Raw genomic sequence first — 27,430 nt, forward strand, 5'->3', positions numbered from 1 at the left:
AACACCCGGGCAGGAGGGAGCAAAGCCTCTTAGAAGGTTCCCCAGCCCCGCGGTTGCTTTTCAGAGGTCGCCTCCCTGCCCTCTCCAGCCACGATGTCGGTTCAATTAGTGAGTTTCGACACCACCAGCCTGAAACCACACGTGCCCTGGCAGAGGGGCTGAGTGATTGCGCCTCGCCGAGAGCGGCACCAACACGCACCGCGATGCTCCTCTCCTTGGCAGACCCAAGGGAAAGACCAACCAAAATCAGAGGTCAAGTAAAACCCTTGGCTGATCAGAGTTGAGTCGTATCACACGGAAAGGTCCCCTGCTACACAACAGGAGTTAAACCCTTGTTCTTTTAATTTTCCTACTTCTTTTTACCAGAAAACTATTGCACACATACATAAAAGCACTGGTTAGAAAAAAAAAGCTTTGCAAAACTAATCTGAAGCCTGAAGAAATATACATCATTTTAAGACTCTGAAAAAGTAACTTTACATACTGGAAGACTGTTGGCATAAACCTTGATTTGGTGATTTTAAGCTATGTATCAATCAAAAAATATTTTGATATTCTTATTCTTGTAAGGGCGCTGTGAAATGAATAAGGGCTGCATAAAAAAAAAAAAAAAAAAGATCAAAAATAGCCCCAGTGCATGTTCCTTACCTATATTTCACACATAAATTTCTCTATGATTTCAAAATCCTTGTTTTTCATATTAAATCACCTACACATTTGAGTGCTTAACAGTAGATTTCACTCTTGCATTTCTTTTATTTTTTTTTTAACCGAAGCTCAAAAATGGAGATGAAGCCACAAAATAAAACCAAACCAATTCTTACAAGTTGAAAATAACTAAGTTTTTTTTTTGCATAACACCATTCTTGTCTGGTTAGGCAACCTGTTTGCCCAGTTTCGGTCCAGTGGGATTTGAACTGGCCAGAGTGCGTACCCTGACAACGGAAGCTGTAAGCACGAAGCAAAACTCCTGTACAACAGCAGGTACTAAGACTTTCTGCAGAGTAAAATGCTTGTTTCGCAAAAAAAAAAAGCCAAACCCAAGTGTACACACTAAATCGTTCCTCTCGAACATTGCTATCTACACTTCAACAGCTTTTCTTGCGGAATTCTGAACTGAAACAGCCTCTGAATGTAAAATCTTCCACATCGAGAATGCCTTTTCCAGAGATTGCCAAAAGAGCATCTGATACTATTAAAAATATTTTAATGTTCTGTAACTTAAAACAGAATAACTGATTTGCACTGCTCTTTGTTTCAAAATATACATCTGGGCTGACAATTTATACAGCAGGTTTCAGCTTGAAGCTATTTAAAACAGCTGAGTTCTAAAACTCTGAAAATTGGGGTTTGGAGTGGAAATGCTGACAGACCCTTAACTACTGTGGTGCTACCGGGGAGAGGTTTTAGACTTCAGGTCCCTTTTTTTCCCCTGCCTTTAGGTCCACCAAGACTCTTTGCTACTATCCCCATCGGGCAGAAGCCACTTGTAGCAGCAAACATGGCAATGTGGGTCCTTGTGACCTTCAGTAAAATCTCCCAGCAAGTCACACAAATTCTGATGACTCTACTCAAATGAAGTGCCGCTGGCTATCAAGAGTGAGAAGTGAATGCGATTCAGACCCAGATGCACCAGACCTGGTTTTTCTACGCTGGAATATCACTAGATAGAGTTATATTAATAGCAACGTGTCTAACACTCTTCCCCACAAACCCAGCTTGCATTAACAATCTTGTTATTAATGCACTCAGCGCAGACTCCCTCCCCGTGGCGTGTAAATATTAATACTTACAATTCAAACCTAATACTAAGCCAGCATCATTTCAAAAAACTACAATCAAACCCAGCACTGTTTATAACAGACTTCCTCTCCTGCTTATGATTTATATCTGTTTTCTTATATTAAAACAGTGCTATATCCAGAGTGCTTTTTAACTAGAGATCTCTGCGAGAGAGTTATGACACACTTAACGCACCACTCAGAACATTATCATCAACTTATTATTTATTGCCCATGAAACTTCAAAAAGTGTGTTGTCTGTGAGCTGTTTTACTTTCAAGTTACCCTTTGGCCAAGATTTCTATGGCCCAAATCTCTCTTTTTTTTCTTTTTCAGAGATTATTCCCACTCTGTTCCATCACAGCCAAGTGTTTCACAGCATGATACGTGCAGCTTCTTTGGTCTAAAAGTATTGGACAGCCACACACATGTCACATTTGGGAAATGAATTTGTAGAAATGGTCAAAATTATTTCAATCATGTTTTAAATTAATTAATTGGTAAATAGGGGCGTATGTATCCTTGGCATATTTCAAAATCGACGCATTGCATACTGCTTGTGAAAACACAGATGCACCCCCAGCAGAAGGATTCAAGGGGCAACGCGTACTCCTGACATATAGATTGCTCAGATCTGCACCCTCCTGCCAGCAATTAAATGTAAGACTCAAATATAAGATGTATATATATGAACACAAAAAGATGGGAAACGCTCTAATCCTCTTGCTACCCGTTTATCACGTGTGAGTATTCCTATGGTAATAATATTCTAAAAAGTTTAATATTTAGCTTAGATCTTTCCCTTATTCTAATGAACTGCGACCGCATCCTTTGACTTGCTGAAAGGGAAGGAGAAGGCTCAGGCATTGCAAATGAAAACTCCAGCGCGAGGACGATAATGTCAGAGCTCTCGCGTCCCTTCTATAAAGAGTAACCATAATACCAACTTAATCTAAGGCTCAATTAAATTACAATCCCAATTCTCCAAAAGCTCCTCCTCCCTACCCCGCAGCCCCTGTGAATCAGAACCGCCGTGATCCACACCTGGAGAGCCCTTCAGTGCTACACCGAGTCATAAAAAAACAGAAGACGCCCTGTTTGGCTGCTATTTCCACGCTGCCGACCGTCGCAACCCACAGAAACAGGCCCCTTGCAAAGAGCTCCCCTACGACTCCAGGCTGCTTCCCCTACTCAACTTTACGCTTTACTCAACTCTAGCCCGCACCCTTAGTATATTTTCACGGCAAAGCTTCATCTTTATCACCAGCCACTTTAAAGCCGCCTCATTTAACCGCCTCTGCTAACTCTTCCCTGATAAAACAGTCGTGATAGCACAGCTACCCATAGGAACGAGGCAACGCCAATGCACCGCGTGAGACCGTTTCCAAACTCTCCAAACTCCTGAGCGATTCCCAAGCGCGTTATTTGTCGCGTAGAGGAGGGAAGAGCACCGAGAGCCTCGCAGGGTCACCCCACACCCCAGCTCCGACCCCATGTCCCACTCCAGCAGCTGCTCTGGGGCACCCAAGCCAGCACCTTCATCCCTCCCAAAGATCACAGGGCAGAAAAATCCAGGGGAACGGTTTCAGATGTTGCTAGGGAAGGGAAAGGTCTTTGCTTTGAAGCACACAGTTATTCTTGTTATAATTCCAGTTTTTACAAAACTCCTCTCCCCTCATTAACGCACCACGGGGACGCGGGCAGAAAATGAGAAGCGGCATCCCCGGTGTGGTTATTTCTTATTTAAACCCGCGAGAGGTCTTCTAGACAGTCACTTCCTTGCCTGTCCACCAGGAGAAGTGCAGGGGTCCCACAGAAAGCTGGGGTCCCACCAGGACCCCCATCCCTCTCTCCCTAGCTCCGTTGCAGCCTGGGGCACGGGGCAAAGCCACCGTCCCCCCTCTCCCACCCCAGCTCTCCCCAACACGCTTCATGGCCACCCCAAGGCCCCCAGGGGTGGGGAGAGAGGTAGGGGCACCCTCAAAGTGAAACGTGGGGGTTCTCAGTGCGGGGGGCACGCGCTTTGCCCTCCCAACCCAAGCTCCAGTTGTGGGGTGAATGTGGGACTCCTGGGGGGAGCAGGGGGTGACTTGGGTGCTGCCGGGGGGCCCCGCGGGTGACGGGGCAGCTGGGCTGCGGAGAAAGGGGCGCACAGAAAGCGGGGGGCACGGGAGCCACAGAGCAGGCATTGGGGGGCAGCGGGAGGCAGCGCAAGACGGGGGAGCTCAGACGCTCTGCAGGACAGGGGACACTGCGGGAAGGTTGGGGGGCGAGTATGGGGGGCACGGGAGCCACCAGAGTGAGGCAGGGGATGGAGGGGGACAGGGGGTGGCACGGGAGGCCCTGAAGGACAGAGGGCACAGGGGCTGCTGCAGGACAGGGACAGGGGGTGCAGGAGATGCTGCAGGGACAGGGGGTGCAGGAGATGCAGCAGGGACAGGGGGTGCAGGAGACACCGCAGGGACAGGGGGTGCAGGAGATGCGGCAGGGACAGGGGGTGCAGGAGATGCGGCAGGGATAGGGGTGCAGGAGATGCAGCAGGGATAGGGGTGCAGGAGATGCAGCAGGGACAGGGGGTGCAGGAGATGCAGCAGGGACAGGGGGTGCAGGAGTCGCCGCAGGGACAGGGGGTGCAGGAGATGCAGCAGGGACAGGGGGTGCAGGAGATGCTGCAGGAACAGGGGGTGCAGGAGATGCAGCAGGGACAGGGGGTGCAGGAGATGCAGCAGGGACAGGGGGTGCAGGAGATGCAGCAGGGACAGGGGGTGCAGGAGATGCTGCAGGAACAGGGGGTGCAGGAGACGCCGCAGGGACAGGGGGTGCAGGAGACGCCGCAGGGACAGGGGGTGCAGGAGATGCTGCAAGACTCGGAAGGAGGGGAGATGGGTACAGAAGTTATTGCAGGACATGGGGGATAAGCAGAGAAGCCCCTGCAGGATGGGGGAGCACTGGAGACACTGCAGGAGGGGGGGGAAGAAGGGGAGAGGGGGGAGCATAGAAGCCCCTGCAGGCCAGGGTCATGCAGGAGGCATCAGAGGATGGGGTGCATGGGGAGGTATCGCAGGATGGGGGGACACAGGAGTTACCGCAGGCCCAGGAGCGGGGGCAAGACAGAGGAGGCACTGCAGGGCTGGGGGGGTCTCAGGAGGCATCTCAGGGGGACAGGGAGAGGGGGGAAAAGAAGCCCCTGCAGGACACAGGGGGAACAGGAGGCATTGCAAGCAGGGGGGAAGAGGCGTCCCTGCAGGATTGGGGGTGCAGAGAGGCTCCTGCAGGACTGGGGGAAGGCAGAGGAGCCCCGGCAGGACTTAGGGGGGGGGCACTGCAAAACAGGGGGGCAGAGGAGGCATTGCAAGATGAGGGGGGTGGGGGGCGTGAAAGGAAGGGGACAGAGATGCCCCTGCAGGACTGGGGAGGTGGGGGGGGGGACACAGAGATGCCCCTACAGGATAGGGGGGCAGAGCAGCCCCTGCAGGACTTTGGGGGGGGGGGGGGGGGCACTGCAAAACAGGGGGGCAGAGGAGGAATTGCAAGACGGGACGGGGGAAATGGGGGGGGGGGGGGCGGGGACGACATGACACAGAGATGCCCCTGCAGGACTGGGGGGGTGTGAAAGGGGGGGGAGGACAGAGATGCCCCTGCAGGACTTGGGGGGGGGGGGGGGGTGAAAGGAGGGGAGAAGGGACTGAGATGCCCCTGCAGGACTGGGGGGACAGAGATGCCCCTGCAGGACTGGGGTGGGGTGTGAAAGGTGGGGGGGACACACACACAGAGATGCCCCTGCAGGACGGCGGGGGGGTGGTGAAAGGTGGGGGGGGAGGACAGAGATGCCCCTGCAGGACTGGGGGGACAGAGATGCCCCTGCAGGACTTGGGGGGGTGAAAGGGGGACACACACACACACACAGATGCCCCTGCAGGACTGGGGGGGGGGGGGGGGCAGAGGAGGCATTGCAAGACAGGGGGGGGTGTGGAAAGCGAGGGGGACACAGAGGAGCCCCAGCAGGACTGGGGGGGTGTGAAAGGAGGGGAGAAGGGCCCGAGATGCCCCTGCAGGACTGGGGGGGGGGGGGTCAGAGGCGGCAGTGCAGGAGGGATCCCGGCGCCGGGGGGGGGGGGGGGGTGGGTGCAGCCCTGGCAGCAGCAGCAGCAGCAGCAGCAGGAGCGGGGAGGGAGGGAGGGAAGGAAGGAGGGAGGGGGGGGCCGCCTCACCTTGAAGGCCACCGGGAGGGTCTTGTTGCAGCGCCAGTGCGAGGGCAGCACGGAGCAGAGGAAGTTGGGGCTGTCGGTGCGGACCAGCTCGGCGGGGTGGTCGGCGATGATCTCCACCATGGTGCGGTTGTCGTGGGGGCGCAGGCGGGGCACGGCGGCCGCCGCTTCTTGCTGCTGCGGCTGCTGCTGCTGCTGCTGGTGTTGCTGGTGCTGCTGCTGGTGCTGCTGGGTCACCACCACCGGGCTGACCTCGCTCATCTTGCCGGGCTGCAGGCTGCTGGAGGGGGGGCTGAACCTCCGGCTGGTGCTGGGATCTACGGGAATACGCATCACAACAGCCACAAAGTTAGCGAATTGGGGGGCGGGGGGGGTGGGGGGGTGGGGGGGGGTGTGGAGGAGTGAGGGGGGTGGGGGGGGGATCGCTGGAGGAGGCGTGTAGGGGGTGGGTGTGAAAAATAGAGATGTGTCTAGCGAAAAAAAAAATAAAAGGGGGTGAGTGAAAAAGTGAAAGGGTGACGATAATGTCCAAAAAAAAAATAAAATAAAATAAAGCGGATTAAAGGCGCGAGTTAAAAAAAAAAAAAACAAGCAGTCTGTTTTTGTTTGGGGCTTTTAAAAAGCAATCTGGAGGCGGGAGAGCCCGCTGAGCCCCTCTCAGCACAGCCCGGCTGCGAAATGCATGGTCCCCGCTTCTGCTCAACGCTGCTTCTCCTCCTCCTTCCTTCCCGCACGGTCTCTCTCTCTGCTCTTTTTCTCTCCTTCCAGCCTCCGCTTCTTCCCTCGAGTGCTTGAGTTTCTGCCCTTTCTTCCCTTCCCCTATCTCCTCGTCCTTTTTTCCTTCGCGGATTCTCAGGAGGTTTTCTTGGGGAGAAGGCGAAGGCGCTGCTGGTTCGGCTTCCCCGGCTGGTCACCCCCGAAGCCGCGGAGAGGGGGCTCAGGGAGAGCCCCGGGTTCCTCCGAAGAAATTTGCCTCCTCCAGACAGGGATTTCAAGGAAAGGAGGCGAGCAAGGAGCAAACGAAAAGCTTCGGTGGGACGGAGGCGAGGAGCCGCTTATTGGCTTGGAGAAACGGGGAGAAGGGGCTCGGGAAAAGCGGCTTTTCAAAAAAAAAAGAATAAAAAAAGACGCTCCCGATGCGATTTCGGCGTGGAAAAGACGGTATGGGGTTGTTGGGATGAGGAGGGAAGTCACAGGAGGAATGATGGAAAGAGAGGCTTGAGCCGGTTCCTTGGAGAGGATCTTAAGAAAAGTTGAACTTCGGGATTCCCAGGGAAAAATAAAAAGCGGGGAAAGTAGCTGGAAAAAGAAAAAACACCCCAAAACACCCCTCCTCAGGCTGATTTCTGAAATACGAGCGAGGAAATTCTAGGAAATGCAGCCTCGGTGCAGTCCGGTCCTTGGAATTAAAGTCGCTGCTGGGTCCGAGTCCGGCGAGTTGAACAGACTAACAAAAAACTTTCCTTTTTGCCTCAGTCAACAAATAAACAACCAGTCCACAAATAAACAACAGCAGAAAAAAAAAAGAATTAAAATGTCGCTTTGTTTCAGTAATTTTTTTTTCTGAAAAATCGTGTTAAAAAAAAAAAAAAGTAACAAAACCCAACAAACTTCTTTTGGGTCCCAAGAAGTTGAGGTCGGGAAAGATGAAGGAGACGAGGAAAAAAAAAAAAAGTAATAACGCCACAGTTTTTTTGTCCTGAATGTGGTTTTTGGAGGCTGGGATTTCTAATGATTAGGTTTTTGTGGTTTATATAGACAGGACTCTCTGGTTAAGGCGATCATTATGCTGATGAGAGTCAGCAGCACGTGGTGCTTCAGCCCTCAGACTTGTGCAGCCTTCAAAATAAATAAAACAATGTGCATCCCCCACAGGAGGAGAAACTTCGCTTTAAGTCGAAGGGGGGGGAGCAGGAGCCGCTCTCCGATCTCCGCTTCTCTCCGGGTTTTTTCCATGAACACTTTGGGGCTTGGTTTTTGTTTTTTTTTTTAAAAAAAAAAAGTATGAAAAATCTTGTTTGCAAAAAAAAATAATAGTAAGAATAATCTGGTGCCAAAGGGGTTGTTTGGTTTTTTTTTTTTTTTCTAAGTCTCCGGTAGTCTAAAGCCTAAACCATTTCCTTGAATGAATGAAGCTATAAACCCCCCCTCAGACTATTAAGGTAAAGGGAGTCTGGTTTGTTTTCTCCCTTAAAAAAAAAAAAAAAAAAAAAAAAAGGGCAGATCTTATTAAAAACAATTTACATACCCAATGGTAAAAAAGTGTCAACGCCTCCCGGAGCAGATAACAACCTATCACAACCCTCCCTCTAATTTCTAAGGAACCCGGCTGCCTCTGTGCTCCTTGCTCGCCGCCTGCGTGTGACTCGGGGCGCTGTCTGTCTGTCTGTCTGTCCGTCCGTCTGTCCGGCTGGCTGGGGCGGGGGGCGAATGGGGAAGGGGGTGGTGGGGGGGAAGGTTGTAGATGTGCCCTTTGCAAGCAGCAAACCCTCATCCAGCAGCAAAGCCACAGAACCATGGAATGGGATGGGTGGGAAGGGACCTTAAAGACCATCTAATTCCAACCCCTCTGCCACGAGCAGGGACACCTCCCATGGACCAGGGGCTCCCAGCCCCATCCCACCTGGGCTTGGACACCTCCAGGGATGGGGCAGCCACAGCTTCCAGGGCCTCCCCACCCTCAGCGTGAAGAATTTCTTCCTAATGTCTGCTCTAAATCTTCCCCCTTCCAGTTTAAAGCCATTCCCCCTCATCCCATCCCTCCATGCCCTCGGGAGCAGCCCCTCCCCGGCTTTCCTGGAGCCCCTTTCAGCCTCAGCTGCCCCGAGGTCTCCCCCAGCCCTCTGTTCCCCAGGGCGAGCCGCCCCCCCTCTCCCAGCGGCTCCTCCCGGTCCGAACGGGGAAGGAGCAGAGCGGCGAGGCAAGATCTGAAGTTCGGTCGCAGGGGAGAGCTCTCGCTCCGCGCTCCGCCCGCCGCGCATCCCCTCCGCGTTCCCACGCTCAGAGCGGGGACCCGCAGCCCCTGGCCCGCTGCCTCGCAGCCATCCCTGCCCTCCTCCCTTTTTCCTCTTCCCCCTCCCCCTTTTTGCCTTCTTTCCCCTCTTTTTTCCACCCTTTCCCCCTCTTTTTTCCACCCTTTCCCCCTCTTTTCCTCCCCTTCCCCCTCTTTTTCTTCCTTTCCTCTTCTCCCCTCCCTTTCCTTCTTTTTTTTCCCTTTTCCAGCTCTTTATCCCCCCTTTCTACCTCTTTATCCCCCCTTTCTACCTCTTTATCCCCCCTTTCTACCTCTTTATCCCTCCTTTCTACCTCTTTATCCCCCCTTTCTACCTCTTTATTCCCTTTCCACCTCTTTATCCCTTTCCACCTCTTTATCCCCCCTTTTTCCCTCCTTCTCTCCCCGTCCCCCTCTTTTCTTCCTTTCCTCCTCTTCCCCTCCTTTCCTTCTTTTTTCCCCTTTTCCCCTCTTTCTCCCCCCTTTTCCCTTCTTTTCCCCTTTCCCCCTTGTTCTCCTTACTTTCCCCCTCTTTCTCCTCTCTTTCCCCCATTTTTCTCCCTTTCCCCCTCCTTTTCCCCTTTCCCCCTCTATCTCCCCTTCTCCCTCTTTTCCCTTCTTTCCTCCCCTTTTTCCCTTTCCCCCTTTATTCCCCTTCCCTCTCTTTCCCCCCTTTTTCTCCCTTTCCTCCTCCTTTTTCCCCTTTCCTCCTCTCCCTTTCTCATTTTTTCCTCCTTTTCCCTTCTTCTTTTTACCCTTTCCTCCTTTTTTCCCTTTCATCCTTTCTCCCCTTCCCCCTCTTTTTTCCCCTTCCCCCTCTTTTTTCCCCTTCCCCCTCTTTTTTCCCCTTCCCCCTCTATTTTCCCCTTCCCCCTCTTTTTTCCCCTTCCCCCTCTTTTTTCCCCTTTCCCCTTCTCCTTTCCCCCTTTCCCCTCTTTTCTCTCCCTTTCCCCCTATTCTCTTTCCCTTCTCCCCTCTCTCCCTCCTCCCTTTTATTTTTCTCTTTCCCAGTGTTGCAAGGACTGTGGGAGTTTCTCACCCCGTCATGAAAACACAATCGCTGTGGATAACGCCGCTACCCCCTCCCGAGCTCACCCCGCTTCTCCAGCAACCGTAGGGATCTCCTTTTCCCCAAAAGCAGCCACAGCCATTTCCAAAAGAGAATTACTGGTCACCTATAATGACTGCTACACTCAGAGCCCTCATTTGTTGTAGTTGCAATACAGATAATATATTTAAATATATTTTTTCATCATTATTTTGGTTAAATGTTTCGAGCCGTAGCTTATTTTGGCTTTTCTGGAGAGGAAGTGTATTCCATTATATAATAATACATATATATTCCATTCTATAATAATCTATTTGGCTGGAGGGGAAAAATATTCCGTTAGAGCCGCTCCAAAGGTGTGAGAGGTTGTCTTATATCCAAACACCATATAAGCCTGACAAGCATGATTTATTTCACTTCAAACAAGAAGATACATTTCTACTTTTAATTAGTCACCCTAAAAATTTTACGGCCTCCGCTCTTCCTACTAAACTAATATAAAAAGTTAGTTGGGGTAAGCTCAAGTTATTGGAAGCTACCAGTTTAGAGGTCACTTAAAATAGTCCACGGTTATTTATAATAAAGTCGAAATAGAATTTTCCACTGAACGCCCTGACAAAGTTTCAGGTATCTGGCACAGCTGATTTTCAGTCTCCGTGCAAAAATATCTTTCTGCTGAACATTTACACATTTAACAGGAGCTCACTACAGCCTGGAACAGATCACAGCTCAGAGCACTAGAATTTTATTTCAATGGTTACGGACAAATTAATAAAAGTACCAGTAATGTTTATGGACCTGCGTAAAAGCTGGATGGGATTTTTCAGGAATGGTGATTTATGTTATGATATATATATAAAAGCTGGAACGTTGGGTTGGATTTGGCTGAAACGGAGAGCAACCCTGCTGCTCGGCTTTCCTTGGGTTTTAGTTCAGAACTTCTCGGAATTTTAGCACCGGTTGCAAAATGGGACATATTTTAAGATGTTAGAGAAATGTAGGAGGTTAGTGAAAAAATGTGCTTGCACTGCAAATTATGTCTTAACAAACACCTTCGGATCCACTTTCTAAAATAAGATTTTCATTAGTACGGCCACGTTTGCTGCAATTTCGATTGACTTTTTAGCTTTTTTACTTCAAGCTATGTTATGAATACAGCTGTAATTAGGTTGCTTTTGGACACAAAAGCAATGTTATAAAGAGCACCGAGTTTATTTACCGTTGCATTTCTGAAACGTGGGCCCAGCACATCCCCGTTGCGAGCATCAAATGCTCAGGATGAAAAAGAATTGTCGAATTTGAAAGATTCGAACCTGGATGATGTTCCCTAAATAAACAGTTTCAATGCCAGCTTGTTGGCCCGGAATGTGCTGTAAATACGATGAATACACAACTTATTTTGAGCTTCTCTATATATGTAAATAGTCTTTGTGAAACGGGAATAAATGGATGGGTTCACTGGGTTTGTTATTGTATTGGATATTTTTAGTCAGGGCGACTACAGCAATGTCAGCAATTATTACTAGAGGTAAGGACTTGCCAATATTCTCTTTCCAAAATCTACCTTCCCGAAGGTTTTTATTCACTCATGAAAACGTGCATCAAGCCAAAACGTGTGAACTTAACTGAGCTTAGTGCTTCGCCCAACTTTCCATTCACTTCAGCAGGGGCAAGATAAGCTCCAGTGCCTCTTGGCAGCGCTTTACTTTCGCTTTGGTTGCAAATTGACTGTTTGCCCAGCTATTCTTTGCTTTTTTCTAAGTATGACAAATAGTAACTCTAGATTTGCACGTTATTTGGTCTGCTAAGTAGGCGTGTGGTAATGAGTTCTGTAACTACAGCATTCATAGCCAGGCTAGGGACTGCGGCGATGGTTTGTTTAACTGCTCTGTCCCTGCCCTGTTGATTTACAGCCCAGATAAAAGAAGATTCTTTGTGTCCCAAAATTAGCATTTAATATTTCAGCACCGTGTGCCGGGCTTTAGCATTTATAGTGCCCGATGCAAACATAATGTTTTGACAAACAAGCTGAAAAAATGATTACATAAAGAAACCAAACTTCAGATCTCCCCACAGCATTTTCAGTGGGAAGGAAGAACTGAGAGCTGAGACTCTGTTGTTCTCTCTCAGGGTTTGATGCTGACTTGCTCCGGGACCTCGGAGAAGCAAGTTTCCCTTCAGTATAAAATGGGGTGCTAACTATTACCATATACCTTTTCAGATCTAAAAACAGAGGTTAAGTTCTCAGAAGTCCAAAAACGAGCAGGGCTCTGCATCTGTAAAACACACCAATGATACTGGGAGGAAAATACTAAAAGCTGAGAAGAAACCTGCCGTGTCCCTGCTGAAAATTGCCGGCTTTTCCATGGCACGCAGGGAATCACACCTTCTACAAGCAGCAAAATAAATAGTTACCACGCCTAATTTTTTTTTTTTTTCTGAATTGTTTATTTTCTGTTTCTCTAATAAGGACGTGCTGCAAGCCTACGGCTCGGTCCGACCGTAGGGTTCTCTCATTTCCCTCCCTGTCTGCAGCCCCATTGGAACTTCATGTATTCCAATGAGGTTTAAAGCAACCATGTCATCATTGCGACGGAAAGAAATGTGGGCCTCCTTGTCATCTTCTATTCGTGTTTGAAAGTATGGCCTGTGTTTCTGGGCAGTAAAAACCTGAATGTGTAGTATCATTAGAAAAAATATTTGGACACTTTTTTTTTTTCAAGTAAATTATATTCTGTTATTTTTGCTTGCAACATGCAAACTAAAAATTAACTGTAGCTTGTTAGGGTCCTTATAGTTAGGGACAAACTGGGTTTTCGTGGCAGCATTGACTTTGTCCCTTTCTATTAATCCTCCCTGAGACTTCTGTGTAATTAATTTCAGAATGAGGAAGAAATAATTATCTTTCTCATAAGATTTCAGACCAAGTCAGCACATGGTTTTAGAGATAAAAATGCTACAAAATAAGAACTTACAGTTTCTTTTTTCTTTTTCCCTTCTCTCAACATATATAAAACTAGCATGAGCCAGAAACTTCACGGTTATTTTTTCTGTTGACCTCAATGAAAACTTGTTCCCTTGCCTAACTGTGGGGAAAGTGGGTGGTATAACTGTTTGTAATTAAAAAGGCTTTATACATTTGGAACCTTGCAGAGTCCCTGAATTTTGCATGCTGGTTTTTAAGAGGCTAATGAAGTGCTCTCTGGCCAGATACAAGCTCCATAAAGCTCACACAGAAGATCCTACAAGACGTGAGGCAGTCTCGAGTGGGAGAGGTTGTTTTTAATGCTCCTGGCCACAAGCGCGACACCAGATCCTTCCTCTCTCAGTGCTGCAATGGTGAGGATTCCCATTGTAAATCTATTCTCAACAGCATGAATGGCAGGAACAATTTTTTGGCGGATTCTTTGTTAATAGCATGAATCTTGAAGCTGAAGCAATAGAAAAACACCAAATAGAATGAGTCATGTGGTTTGGGTTGGGTGGGACCTTAAAGCTCATCCAATTTCACCCCCTTACCACAGGCAGGGACACCTCCCACTGGACCAGGCTGCTCAAACCCCATCCAACCTGGCCTTGAACCCCTCCAAGGATGGGGCAGCCACAGCTTCCCTGGGCAACCTGGGCGAGGGCCTCCCAAACCTCAGAGTGAAGAAGCACAACCTTCATGGTGAAGAAATAGTGCAAGATTTGTTCTAAAAAGAATGGAAACACACAAAGCTGAGGGAGGAGGCATGGTCTGCAGGAGTGTAATAGAAGAAAGCTTACAATAATGGTGAGTGTAGAGTAAACCAAATGGACATGGCAAACCTACGCTTTGAAGAATGGTGAAAATTAGTCTATTTTTGCCCTATCTTTCCTGAAAATTCATTCACAGAATCATAGAATAACCAGGTTGGAAGAGACCCACGGGATCATTGAGTCCAACCATTCCCATCAATCACTAAACCATGTCCCTCAGCACCTCGTCCACCCGTCCCTTAAACCCCTCCAGGGAAGGTGACTCAACCCCCTCCCTGAGCAGCCTCTGCCAGTGCCCAATGACCCTTTCTGTGAAAAACTTTTTCCTAATGTCCAGCCTGACCCTCCCCTGGCGGAGCTTGAGGCCATTCCCTCTCGTCCTGTCCCCTGTCACTTGGGAGAAGAGCCCAGCTCCCTCCTCTCCACAACCTCCTTTCAGGTAGTTGTAGAGAGCAATGAGGTCTCCCCTCAGCCTCCTCTTCTCCAGGCTAAACACCCCCAGCTCTCTCAGCCGCTCCTCATAAGGCCTGTTCTCCAGCCCCCTCACCAGCTTCGTTGCTCTTCTCTGGACTCTCTCCAGAGCCTCAATGTCCTTCTTGTGGTGAGGGGCCCAGAACTGAACACAGGATTCGAGGAGCGGTCTCACCAGTGCCGAGTACAGAGGGAGGATAACCTCCCTGGACCTGCTGGCCACGCCGTGTCACACATAATGTGTATATGCCCCAAACTAGATGTAATCTGAAGTCCCTAGGTGTGTGGGGCATAACACAGGGTCAATCCCTCAGTCTGTTATTGTGGAATTGGCAGCCAAGTGAGAGGAGACAACGTCAGTCGAGAAACAAGCCATAAGAGCAGATGACAAAAAGTCAGACATCACAGGGCTGATTTTCTCCAGTAATAAAAGACAAAGATCTGGCAAGAAAATATATTATAGGTGACTCTGCCAGCAGTATCTGCGCTTAAGCTTGTCTACCACTTTCCAGTATAAAACCTTGTTTTCACTCACATAGCGTTGCCAATTTTTAACTGTTCAGGATGAGCTTTTCAATCCTCAGTCTGCCTCAAGCTGAGTTTTTTTGGAACCATCCAGCAGAAATACTTTTGCTGCTTCTAAGATCAACATTAAGAGAAAACACATTGTTTCACAACAGTTTACAATTTCTTAGACTCATCGCTCTATCTGCTTCAGAGCCAGAATGTGAAGCTTTAATAAGTAGGAAAGAGATAAAGAGGAAAAATCAGATAAAGTCCTTTTGTTGCCCTTGACCAAAAGGATCCACCCGAACTTGGCCAAGTTAGAAGTGGGTGAAAATTATTGAGGTTTTTCTTGCGCGTGCTCAGTATGAGTAGCTAGCAGCTAAATTTTGCAAAGCCTCCATCGCAGCACTGGGCTTGCTAGACTGGATTGGGTCTGTAGTCAGTCTAGTCTGACAGTAGCCACGTGAGAGGAAAGGATAAGAAAGCCTAGACTCAGCACATAGATATGGGATGTATTCCTCCTTTAAGCTCTCATCGTAGTTAATAGTAGCTTATAAAATATGATCAGAATGACTGTCAGCAGTTAAGTTTTAAATTGTGTCTTTTAGAAGTCTATAATTCAACCATAAAAATTCCTTCCAGGCTGAAATCTGGCTTACACTCTCGGTACAGAAGTCAAAAATCTCTACAGATTTTTTTTTTTTTCTTAAATAGTCTGTTTTGAAGTGATAGAAAAAAAGAGTCTTGTACAAATTCTGGACATTTCTTTAATAACACACCTCATGATTCAGTTATGACACGTACGATCAGTTTTAAGCTATTTGTTCCAAATGCTGGTCAGGCCCAAGAAAGAATTCAAGTAATTAAAATCTTCAACATTAACACTAGAAATTCAAATGTGAATAAGATTCTCTGACCCTGGGATATTTGGAGTATTGTGATATTAGGAGCTTATGTTATGTAATACCAAAAACCTGTTACTCTACTTAATCTTATAAATATTTATATAGTTTATTAAATGTACACATATTGAAAAGGAAGGGAGAAATCTTTTTGTCTTTTTGTAGTAAAAGGATGAAGAAAGATGTAACCTGGAAGGATCCAGGAGGAGCGAGTAATAGGTCCTCTAGAGGGGACCAAGCAGATGGAAAACCTTCCTGGAAGATCACAGCAGCTCTCATTACTCCCTTTGTAGTGGAGAAGATAGAGCAGCTCTTCCCATCCTTGGAATGCTTTCAGACATACTGTACTTGACACCCTGAGGTTAGTGTGATTTTTGAGCAGATAAAAGCCTGTTGCATGAAATGGCAGATCCCATCCTTTTTCTTTTTTCCCCTCCCTTGACAAGAAAGAAAAGCCTTATTCTGTGTGCAGCTCCACTCATTTCAGTGGGACCCTTCACAGAATAAGGTATTGCTTCACGTTAGAGAAGCAGAGGCAAACCTTTAGGAAATTTGCTTCTTCATGTTACTGTCTTTATCCTTTCACATTTCCATGTCTAAGCGCCCATCTTGCTGAAGAACATGCAAAGCCTTTCAGCTCTTTGTTCCCACTCCATATTAAAGAGCTGGAATATTTTGTATTTTTAGACACGAGAAAACCATCTTCCAGCATTTTTGACAATTGAAGAACATGGACTGAGGGAGTTGGAGGAAAGTTCTATTTACTAAACACCGCATGTAGATTACCACTGATAGTTTTTCTAAGGAAATTTATGACCTGTGTGGAGTAAATAAACTCCCTTTTTGGTAAAGAATCTGCAAGCCAGTCATTCATGCCTGCTTAGAGACCTTACTGTTCGCATTGCTTTTATGTGGAAGGCTACAGTAAAGGGTGATGTTATGTCTAAAATAGACAGTCGGCAGCTCTGGAAAAAAAAAAAAAGCCATTTCTGACATTACTTATCATGAGATTCTTGCTAGATTAAGGCACGTTCACTCTGACTCAGGAAAGAAAGAAAAGATAATAAAAGGACAATTATAGCTCTTGTAACTAATGTGTTCTCTTCATGCACACACTTGCATGCCTAGCTACATTTACTGGCAAGTTATGGTGTTTTACACATCTGAAATAAACAGAGAGCTCTCAGTATGTTCCAAAGGTTTAGTGAGTCTGAAAGCTGTTTGCTCTGTATCTCAGAGTAAATGAGAATAGGATGGCAATTTTCTTCCCCTGGCTGCCCATCCAGTATTCCTATCATCAGGCTCCTTCCCCACTCCCCGCTTTATGTTCTGGATCCAATAGAGACATGACTGATTAAGGCAATCATGAAATTGAAGTGGGAAGGAGGAACCTTATTAAGTGTGTGTATACCATGTTTCCAGAAATAATAAAGTGTTTCTTATGCAGAAGTAACTTGGCAGCTTTCAGTGGTACCCGTCCTGATTTACAGTGTTGCGAGAGGAGAATCGGACTGTTAGAATTTATTAAGTCTACCGTATTTAATAGATGTATGCAATACGTGTGCTTATTTTCTTTAGTCTCTCATATGGGAAATTATCGATACAACCTTTAGTAAATACTATTCTACCTCTGAGAGTATTCTGAATTTAAAACAAGTGAGTGCTTTTCTGAGTGATGATCCCATGTCCTTAACTCACCCCATTGTACTTCAGCACGGACGCTATGTAATGGCACAGGGAGTTTGCCTTCTTTAGAAAAACGATCTGTTTTTTACGAGGAGTGTCAAAAATAATTTTCCACCCTCAGATCCCCTCAAGTAGGAGTAGGAATGGTTGCCTTACTGGTGTGGACAAGGTCAGATAAGTTCATTGCTTACTGCAGCAAATCAAGGGCTCGTGGGACAACTTGTCTGCACAGGATTTGTCTCCGAGCGTATAGAAGAATTTGTTACAATAGGTGTTGAACTCAACTGACTCTGTCTGCACTGGAAGAGTGTTTGTTTTCAACACTACTCCAAGTGGTGTGGAGAGCGGGCGAGCATTTTGACAACAGTTGACAAAACCACATCGTTTGTCTGGGGTAGGCGCACACCTACTGAAATAGCGATGCTATAAAAGGCCCGATTCAGTAAATCTGCGACGGTGCAAAGTCTGTGACATCAGCATGCACCGTGCCTTCCTATGCAGGATGTCACAGGATGAACAGGATGTTTGATACATTTAAGGCCACAAGCTACAATTGGATGATATTTAATAAGACGCAGCCTAATTTAAAGAAAAGATGACTTTGATAGAAGAGTTAGTAGAAGAAAACACCTGTGCTATAAGCACATGATCAATACTCATATTTAGATATTTGTTAATAATTGAGCAGCTCCATGGAAGCACCATGAAAGAAGTGGATTGTGATAGATGTTTTCTTTCCTTATGGTACTTATTTTTGCATTTGTGCAAAGAATAAGCTGCTCTATGAGGAAGGAAGCTGGAGCAGAAGTCACTTTAAAACTGACAAAAGAAGATGCTATTTTGTATGGAAGAATTTCTAGTTGACCTTTGCAATGAATGCCATAAGATACTATTTTGGCCACAAATGGAACAACATTTTTTGAAGGATTAATGATTAATCTCACTGTCTGTCTCTCCATCTGTGCAGGATTTTAAAGAGACTGAAGGAAGCTAGCAGCTCACTCTCACTTAAAATTGCATCTGTAAAACTTTAAAACTGTGCAAGATCTTCCTCTGCCGTCCTGGATGCCATTAGCATTAGTATATTACCAGAGAAAAGAGAATATAAAGTACACAGAGAATGTCAATAAGAAATCTTCCCAAAGCCTTCCATCCTTCAAAAACTTTAATCCCCAATAAGAACATGACTTTCACAAAACCCACTAAAATATACAAACTGTTCAGTACGCTCATGTAGTTGATAACAGTCAGAGTATTTTTTTTGATAATGAGAAAGTCCAGAGCTAGAGTAGATGGGAGAAAGTAATTTTTGAGGAATTTTGAAACCCTGGAGAAACTTCAGAGTGGTCGATCACTGCCCTGTTGCTCAGGGGGGTGGCTTTTTTGTTTTCTTTTAGGGTTTTTTTTTGTCACTGTCTCTTCTTATTTTGGCATTGGCACAGGTTTCTATCGGACTGTGTCATACAGCATTCATGCAAGATGGCACAAGTACCGTGAGGTCATTCTTTGTCTTTCCTCATCCTAGATGTTAGGTGAATATCAGTCTAATAAATGAAAGGAACACTCAAGAATCTAGATACTTTACTTTGTAACAGAGGGATTCAAAGGATGGCAATGATAGGGAAAGAATCTCTCCCGATTCCATAGTTCCGTGTTTGTACTCTGTAGCAATTCCCAGTAGAAGTGGTTTAGCTGATCCCAGTTGTAATATTGGTTCATTGGAAAAGGTGGGTGGATATGTGCTTTGGCTGATCTGAACACATTGCCTATAGTTTAAACTTCACTTTTTCATAATTAAAGTTATATATCTAATTCATTAGTCTAAGAGTATGTTTAAATGCTTCTGTATTTCCATCATGATGCTAAGTCAAAACTGGCCGAATGGAAACTGGAGAGAAGCAGCAGAGAAATAAAAAGGGATCCTACTGTGTTTCCCAGAAACGACTGAAGCTGCCAGAGGAACACCTTATACAAAAGGAAGACTGTCTGGAGAAGAGGCAGGACTTCGCTCAGGCATTCTGCTGAAGGCAGTGCTTCTTATCCAAAAGAAAGACAGAAACGTGCAATTGGACCCTGCCTTTAAAACTAGGACTTGCCACTTTCGTGTGTGTGTTACGGATCACACGTTATTTTACACTGGAAGCTTAGTGCTAAAATCTAAAACGTAAGGGCCAAGTTCTGCTCTTAGATACACACACACAACTCCAATAAACTCAAAGAGAGCTGTGTTCATATGTTTAGCAGTGGAATTTGGCCCTAAATATTTAAACATTTATTCAGAGAAAAAAAAGCAGCTTCTCTGATCCATTTGTATCTCCTATCTAAGGTACACAGATTACCACCACTGGGCACCCACATGAAGGGATTAAGTTTTGTGGAACCATAAACTCAGCATTCTACCTGCTCCGCACAGTCAAATAACATGTATTTGTTTCAGGACATTGAGGAAATTAAATCTTCAGCAACCTGTGGCTGATGTTATTTATTCTGCAGTCTAGAAGTAATTTGATGCAAATTCCTGGCACTATTTCTATATTTCAAGAAATGACAGGTTTGAATGTACTGATTCTCGAAACTTTCATGATATTAATATGCAATCTAAAGAGAACTAATGGCCTCTCTCTACATTTCCTCTGCAGAGGAAAGCTCAGCGTTCTGGCTAATTCTCATTTATCTTTCAAAGGCTTATGGCAGGAGTCCATAATAACCTAACCGTGTCATTTGGAAATGGTTGACCTGAGGATTCGACTTACTCTCCATGGCAAAATGACCCCAGATGTATTTTTGTTAAGGGTACAAAGGATTCAGAAACCTGCAAATTTTCTGCAAGCAACATAATACTCCAATTTGTATATCCAATATAAGGAAACAATAATTATATATCCATGTTATTTTCCTTGGACAAATGACAGCTGGAGGAGAGTTGAGTTCCAGGTTCAGACACCTAAATTTGTTTGTCTACAATGTAAATATTTACATTTAAGCTAGATGTTGAAGCTCCCATTATACTCACTTGCGTAAAATTAAGTCTAGTGCCATTACAGATGCTTTGCGCTCCCTAAGAAATAGCCACGGGGCTGGCACATAGGAGCTGGTTCCGAGGTGAAACTCTTCACTCTTTGGAAAGGCAGATGGAGGCCAGGCAGCATTGCCCGAAGTACTTGACATAGATAATTAAACTCAGCACTAGGAAATGCAGTGAGTGGCTTCTAGAGAGCAAGTCTAATGACCAAACGTAGGCATCTACTTCCTAATGGACTGAATTGGTCGTTTGCCTGCACTCTCTATGTTGACCAGATTTCCATTCACTGTTATGGGAACCTAAACACAGCCCATGTGGAGACTCCTCATTTTGGGTGACTGCACCTGAAATTGAAACCTACTCCTGATATCGTAGTTGCCAGAAGTTTTGCTTCAGTAAGTTCCTAAAGATCCATGAGGACAATGTTTAGCTAAAGCTGCAACCTGCTCCCTAGCGACTCCTGGTGACTAGGGTTGGCTTTTTTCCTTGCTTGGAAGAGTTGGATCATTGCCTCCTCTTTACTGCTCCCATTTTTTAAGTCACCAGAACATCTAGCATACTGCCACGGTGTTCTTCTCAGAGTTGCGTGCTTTTTGAGCTGAGTCAGCTTTGTAAGAAAGACTCTGCACTAAGACTTAATTTCTGTTATTAGAGCCTTTTCGCTGGAGCTCTCTAATCGTAGAGGTCACCCTTGAATATCTCAGCTTCTAGAGGCACAATGCAGGATGTTGCCAAAATGCGATGACCAACGTAGGAAGTCGGTAAGAAGAAAAGCATATGCAGATTTGTAGTTCGTTAATTATCATGGCCAGTTGGGCCTTCTACCCAGGTCTTGCATCAGTGCTAGCAAGGTAAATTAAGAATGATCCAGGACCAAGAAATATTTTGCTGGTAGAAATCATGGTTTCGGTTTGCTCTGGTGGTTATCTTGGTTGGGATAAAACCTCAAGCGTTATATGAGATAATATATGCAATTATTAGCATACATTTCCTTGATTGTGTGTGGAAACTCCCAACCTTGTTTGTGGAAACCATGGTTTTGAATAGCGTACTACAAACTAGCCCTCTGTAAGCTAGAGTCTCAGGTAGGGCAGTTGACTGGAGAGGCTGGAGGAGGCAGTGGCTGGGAAAAGGACCCCTCAGAGCAGTTTTTCTTCAAGTGAATTGCTTCTAATTGGTCAGGAACAAAATCTGCTGTTGTCTTATATGCTACTTAAGGGTATGCTGACAGTATTAGCTTCTGAGGGGAATGTTAATACATATGCAAAATGACTATTACAAATTGAAGCTCTTGGTCACAACTGGATTACACAACACAAACTCCTGTCTTACAAGATTATGGTGCTGCCTTATTCTGTTTCTCCAGGTCTTTAATTTCCAGGCACTGGAATTTCCTTAGATCCACTTTGACACAGAATACATCATTATTTTCATCTTGTGCTAGTCTGCTCTCCTGCTTTCACCCATATGAGCCAGGAGTGACTAAGAGCTGGCAACTTCATACTCGACTATTATATTGCAGACTATGCTTTAATCAGCACCCTAATAAATAGCACGCCCAATTAATTGGGACGTTTGCCAGGAAAACAATTCACTTCACTACACTCCAGTGGCTGTAAATGATGGATAAGTTGCACGCTCGCTGTTGTCTGTGAACGTATTTGTTGTAATTAACAGGTATGACTTGGTGTTTGCCAGCGTTTCCTCCGCAGCACCCTGCTCATTTGTGGCTCCCTGCGCCAGGGCAGCTCCTGAAAACAAATTTCCATTTCCATATTTTCTTAAATCAATGCCGTGCTTTGGTATTAAAAATAATTCATGTAATCTATGTATTTTTATGTATTACGTTCCTATATCATTTTGACAATAAACGTGATAATTTCATTAAGCATGATTCTGTTCCAATTTGTATAGCAAACAGGACTTTGCCATACCATGGAATAATTTGTAATAAAAGGAGGGATTTCTGCTGCAGCTGTTTAATTCTATCTTTTTCTACTAGGGGTTGCATGACGGTTGGCTTTTAGGTGGCATTTCCTCGAGGAAGGTGTAGGCTTAGGTAGTGTTTTCAAGCAGGGCGAGGGAGGTGATTCTCCCCCTCTATTCTGCTTTTGTGAGACCCCACCTGGAGTCCTGTGTCCAGTTCTGGAATTCCCAACACAAGAAGGAAATGGAATTGTTAGAATGGGTCCAGAGAATGCTATGAAGATGATCAGAGGGCTGGAGCACCTCCCATACAAGAACAGGCTGAGAGAGTTGGGGTTGTTCAGCCTGGAGAAGAGAAGACTCCCAGGAGATCTTACTGCAGCTTCCAGTACTGGAAGAGGCTCCAGGAAAGCTGGGGAGGGACTTTTTACATGGGCATGGAGTGATAAGATGAGGGGGAATTGCTTTAAATTGGAAGGGGGAAGATTTAGATGATACATTAGGAAGAAACTCTTCATGCTGATGGTGGGGAGGCCCTGGCCCAAAAGCTGTGGCTGCCCCATCCCTGGAGGGGTTCAAGGCCAGGTTGGATGGGGCTTGGAGCCCCTGATCCAGTGGGAGGTGTCCCTGCCCGTGGTAGGGGTGGGACTGGGTGGCTGTGAGGTCCCTTCTAACCCAAATCATTCCATGATTCTATGATTCTAAGTACAATCTATTTTCTGCAACTGGTATAAGCTATGATTTACTGCAGGCATGTGACACTTTCTCTTATTTGGACACCCACTGCCAAAGAATTAAGGAAAATTGAACACAGCAAACCTTTCTAATCCCTGCATTCCTCACAGATTGCTTTAATGGAGACTGAAAAAAATTACTGGAAGTAAATGAATATGAAAAGGGAAAGAATACTGGGGAAATCTCAACAAGGGATCTTAAAACTCAGGATGGCTATGGATTAGCAAAGGGTAGAAACATTTGTGTAATTAAAGAACATAATTTGTGGGTTATCTGAAAAGAATTGTCCATGTTGGCATTTACTTGTTGTCAGGAGGAAAAGAAACGACCCTGTACCACTGCATACGGTTCCTTATTAGTTGTGGCTTCTGCAGAGGCTCCGTGTCTTCTTTGGAGCATGGAGGATTTCTTTTATTACATAATCGAGATATTTTCCTTTTTTTTAAATACATTTAATTTTTTTTTCTCTTGTGTGTGCAAATTCTCTTTGCACCAATGCTTCTACACTGAGGTTATTTTGCCAAAGGAATGCAAGCGTCTAGAGTAACAATGGTTCATTTTCCTTTAATGACTTTGTCGACAGGATAGAGACATTTTTGTGGTGTGATGAATTCACTCGGTCTCCCGTTGTGTTTTCTCCACATGCTTTGGAAATTCTCTCTCTCTCTCTCTTTTTCTCCAAGAATTGTGGCTATCCACTCCAGCAAGAGCTTCATTACTTTATATTCATTGTATTTAAATGACACCCCAGTGGTACTGACCTCCTGGGATGATTGATGTAAATTATATGCTATGTAGAGGAAAATAAAATAGTTTTCTGACTTTTTATGTTCTGCAGCGAAATAAAAAGTGAAAACAAATGACAGAGAAAATCAGGCCTATTCGAAGTGAAACTTTGTAGGCATTATGGTTTGAGCAGACTCCAGCTTGAAAAAGTGCTGAGACAGTTTATAATGACCTTATGATCTGAAAGGTGACCTGAAAAGAGAATTCTGTATGTGCCCTTTTATAGCACATAACTAAAACTTGCTCTTTTTTCTTGTCTGTGAAGTATAGTAAGAATTCAGACTCGAGCAGCGAGCAGCCGTTGCACTTTTACCAACAATCATGCACAGCACTAGACATTGTGCTCCTCTCCTCTTTCCTCCTGGCTTCTAGTAATTTTTTTTATTAGATCTTAAGGTTCCATCACCACTAAGTATCTTTCTTGCTCAAAAATGCTGCCAGGAGTCATCATCTATAGAAGCAGCAACACAGAAAATGTTCTTTCATCAGCCCAGCTCATCATTGGGCACTAACTTCAATTGCTTCTGAACCAGTAATCTCTCACTGAGGGCAAGGGGGTTTTGCACAGCAACAAAAATTGTCAGAAAACGTTCAGTCAGTGCTGTTTCAGGCACCTCACCTAGTCACACTGCCCTGATTCAAGCTCCTGGAAATTATGTAACTCACATTCGACACGCTTAAACGTATTATGCAAGTAGTTCCCTTATTAAAATTACCACACTGAATTGGCATCGTAATTTTCTGTTTTCCTATTGGTCTGTTGTACCAGTTCCGAGATACGTAAAAAGACACGTACATATCATTGAAATGTCAGCAATATTCTGCTTTGCCTTCCTCAGTTTAACATAAGGTTGTGGCAAATCACAGAACGCGGCTAACACTGCGTTGCCTCAAGGAAGTACCTTTCATAACTTTGGCAGAATGCTTTATTTCTCCTTTTGGCCAGGAAAATGCTTATCAGTAACCCTGCTTTGGCGTGGGTTGCCGAGGTGTTTTAAAACATGTAACAGGAAGGAAGAGATCAGGCCCTCCTCTTTGCAGCAATGACTAGATTTGGCTGCGCGTGCAGCAATCAGAAGCACCGAACCCCTTATTCTCTAGATTATTTTAGCTGCTTGGTGTTTTGCCCTGTTGCTGCCAGTGCTTTGGCCGTTATCAGCTTTATTCTGGAATCGTAAGCAGTGGCAGAAGGGAGAGAGGCTGGCAGCGCTCAGCACCGAGCAGCAGAACTGCTTCATCTTTCGGAAGCTGCTGTAGGAGGTGGGAGTGGGAAGGAAGCAATGCAGAGGGAATGGATCGAGTGTTTATGTGAGGTAGCAAGAAAGATGGGGAGTGAAAGGCAGAGGAAAAAAGGAAAGTAAGGGAAGAGGAAGGAAGCTAAGGGGAAAAGGCAGTAAATTAGATGGCTTTCAAATGATTTGATGGCATTTGAGAGCATTAAGAATCATAGAATCATAGAATAACCATATAGAATATCGCAGTGGCAGCCAGAGCTTCCTCCTTTTCTTGTCCCTCAGAAAAAGAGAAGTAAAACGCTGTGATGTATGTAAAATTAGAAAGTCTCTGAGCTGTCAGTTTCTTAAAATGAATTGTAGTAGAAATAATATGGCTCCTGTTCAGAATGCAGGCAGGGATTTGAATTAAAGATGGGACTGACAGGGACGAAGCAGAGGATAGAGCATAACTTTGGAAGCCATGCACCCTGCAAACCTTCAAGAAACGCAAAGTTTTTGCATGTATGGTGAAGAAAGCACCAACAGTTTCTCCACGTATCTCTATCAGTCACTTAATTCCAGTTTATACCATGGTACAAATCAGTCTGTTGCCTACCAAACCCGTGTGTGTACTGGCAGATGGGTGGACGGACCAAACCAAACCCACAAAACCCTGCAACTGGGAGGCGATGAAGAAAGAAAAGGTTAAAAGAAGAAAGGAAAGGTAAGTTAAATGCTTCGCCTCACCTAGTCATGCCCTTCCCTTGAACGTGTTGAGCTGACAGGATGCAGGGAGAGGAAAGCTGCTGTTGCCAGGAATCAGAGGGAAAACATTGACCCTGCTCACAGATGGAAGATATTTAACCACCTTAACACCTTTAACCACCTTGGTATCATTGAAGCTGTACAACTTGCTTTGTTGCTGGAGGATCCCCAGGGATTTCCATGGGCAGCAATGTACACAGACAGCTATTTCAGGCAGTGAGAAGACATGGTGCTGTTTCCAAACACCTCTACAGTGGTGGAGCTGCCAAGGTGGGAGTGTGCTGGCTCCCACAGGAGGCCAGACACCTGCCTAATCACAGAATCACGGAATCATTAAGGTTGGAAAACACCTCTAAGATCAGCAAGTCCAACTGTCAGCCCAACAGCACCATCCCTACTAAAACATGTCCCTAAGTGCCACATCTACATGTTTTTTGAACACCACCAGGGATGGAGACTCTGCCAGCTCCCTGGGCAGCCTCTGCCAGGGCTTCACCACTCTTCCAGTAAATAAGTTTCTTCTAATATCCAATCTAAACCTCCACTGACACAACTTGAGGCCATTCCATCTTGTCCCATCGCCTGTCATATAGTTGAAGAGACCAGCAGCCACCTTGCTACAACCTCCTCTCAGGCAGTTGCAGACAGGGATGAGGTCTCCCCTCAGCCTCCTCTTCTCCAGGCTAAGCAACCCCAGGTCCCCCAGCTGCTCCTCATCATCCTTATTGTCCAGCCCCTTCCTCAGCTCTGTTTCCTTCTCCAGCCTGTGAACGTCCTTCTTGGAGTGAAAATTCCCCCACTACGGCCAATCCAGCTACTTTTCCCAAACTGTTCTCATATTTTAGCCCCGTCGCTGGCAGGGATGGGGGGCAGGGGGTGCGGGGAGCTGGGGGTTAACACCGGCTTTGGAGGGATGCGGGGAGAGGTGGGATGTGAGGATGCAGGGAGAGGTGGGATGCGGGGATGCGGGGAGAGGTGGGATGTGGGGATGCGGGGAGAGGTGGGATGTGGGGATGCGGGAAGAGGTGGGATGCGGGGAGAGGTGGGATGCGGGGATGTGTGGAGAGGTGGGATGTGTGGAGCGGTGGGATGCGGGGAGAGGTGGGATGTGGGGATGCGGGGAGAGGTGGGATGCGGGGAGAGGTGGGATGCGGGGAGAGGTGGGATGTGAGGATGTGGGGAGAGGTGGGATGCGGGGATGCGGGGATGCGGGGGGAGGAGGGATGCAGAGAGAAGCAGGATGCAGGGAGAGGCGGTACACAGGTGGATGTGGGATGCAGGGAGAGGTGGGATGCAGGGGGGATGCGGGGAAAGGAGGGATGCTGCGAGATGTGGGATGCGGGGTGAGGTGGGATGCAGGGAGTGATGGGATGCAGGGGGGATGCTGCGAGATGTGGGATGCGGGGTGAGGTGGGATGCAGGGGGGATGCTGCGAGACGTGGGGTGCGGGGACACGCGGGACGGGGTGGCTGCGGGCTGCGGGCAGGGGCGGTGCCGGGAGGGGCGGGCTGCGGGGCCGCACATGCCGGCGGCTCCTCCCGCCGCTCCTCCCCCCGCGCCATCTTCCCGCAGCCCCCGCGCCTCCGCCCGCGCCGCCGGCCCGCAGGGAAGGGACGAGGTGCAGCTCCTGCCCCTCGCCTTGTGTC

General features: G+C 46.5%; 2 protein-coding genes across 8 annotated transcripts in view; one reads left to right on the forward strand and one right to left on the reverse strand.

Moving 5' to 3' along the window:
• RUNX2 (RUNX family transcription factor 2) overlaps positions 1 to 27,430 on the reverse strand; it is a 219,282-nt gene that overhangs the window by 147,098 nt on the left and 44,754 nt on the right. For 4 of the 7 annotated variants that reach the window (XM_069850801.1, XM_069850796.1, XM_069850803.1 and 1 more), the window contains one exon: positions 5,993 to 6,306. In XM_069850801.1, the coding sequence (XP_069706902.1) occupies positions 5,993 to 6,306 (314 nt within the window). Of the gene's footprint in view, positions 1 to 5,992; positions 6,347 to 27,430 lie in introns of those variants that run through there. The other 3 variants (XM_069850802.1, XM_069850799.1, XM_069850798.1) reach the window with 2 other exon arrangements.
• SUPT3H (SPT3 homolog, SAGA and STAGA complex component) overlaps positions 27,355 to 27,430 on the forward strand; it is a 247,597-nt gene continuing 247,521 nt past the window's right edge. The window contains exon 1 of the mRNA XM_069850820.1: positions 27,355 to 27,402. The gene's annotated coding sequence lies outside the window, so the exon portion shown is untranslated. The remainder of the gene's footprint in view (positions 27,403 to 27,430) is intronic.

This window comes from Phaenicophaeus curvirostris, chromosome 2, assembly GCF_032191515.1.
Source record: "Phaenicophaeus curvirostris isolate KB17595 chromosome 2, BPBGC_Pcur_1.0, whole genome shotgun sequence".
In the NCBI taxonomy this organism is placed as follows: Eukaryota; Metazoa; Chordata; class Aves; order Cuculiformes; family Cuculidae; genus Phaenicophaeus; species Phaenicophaeus curvirostris.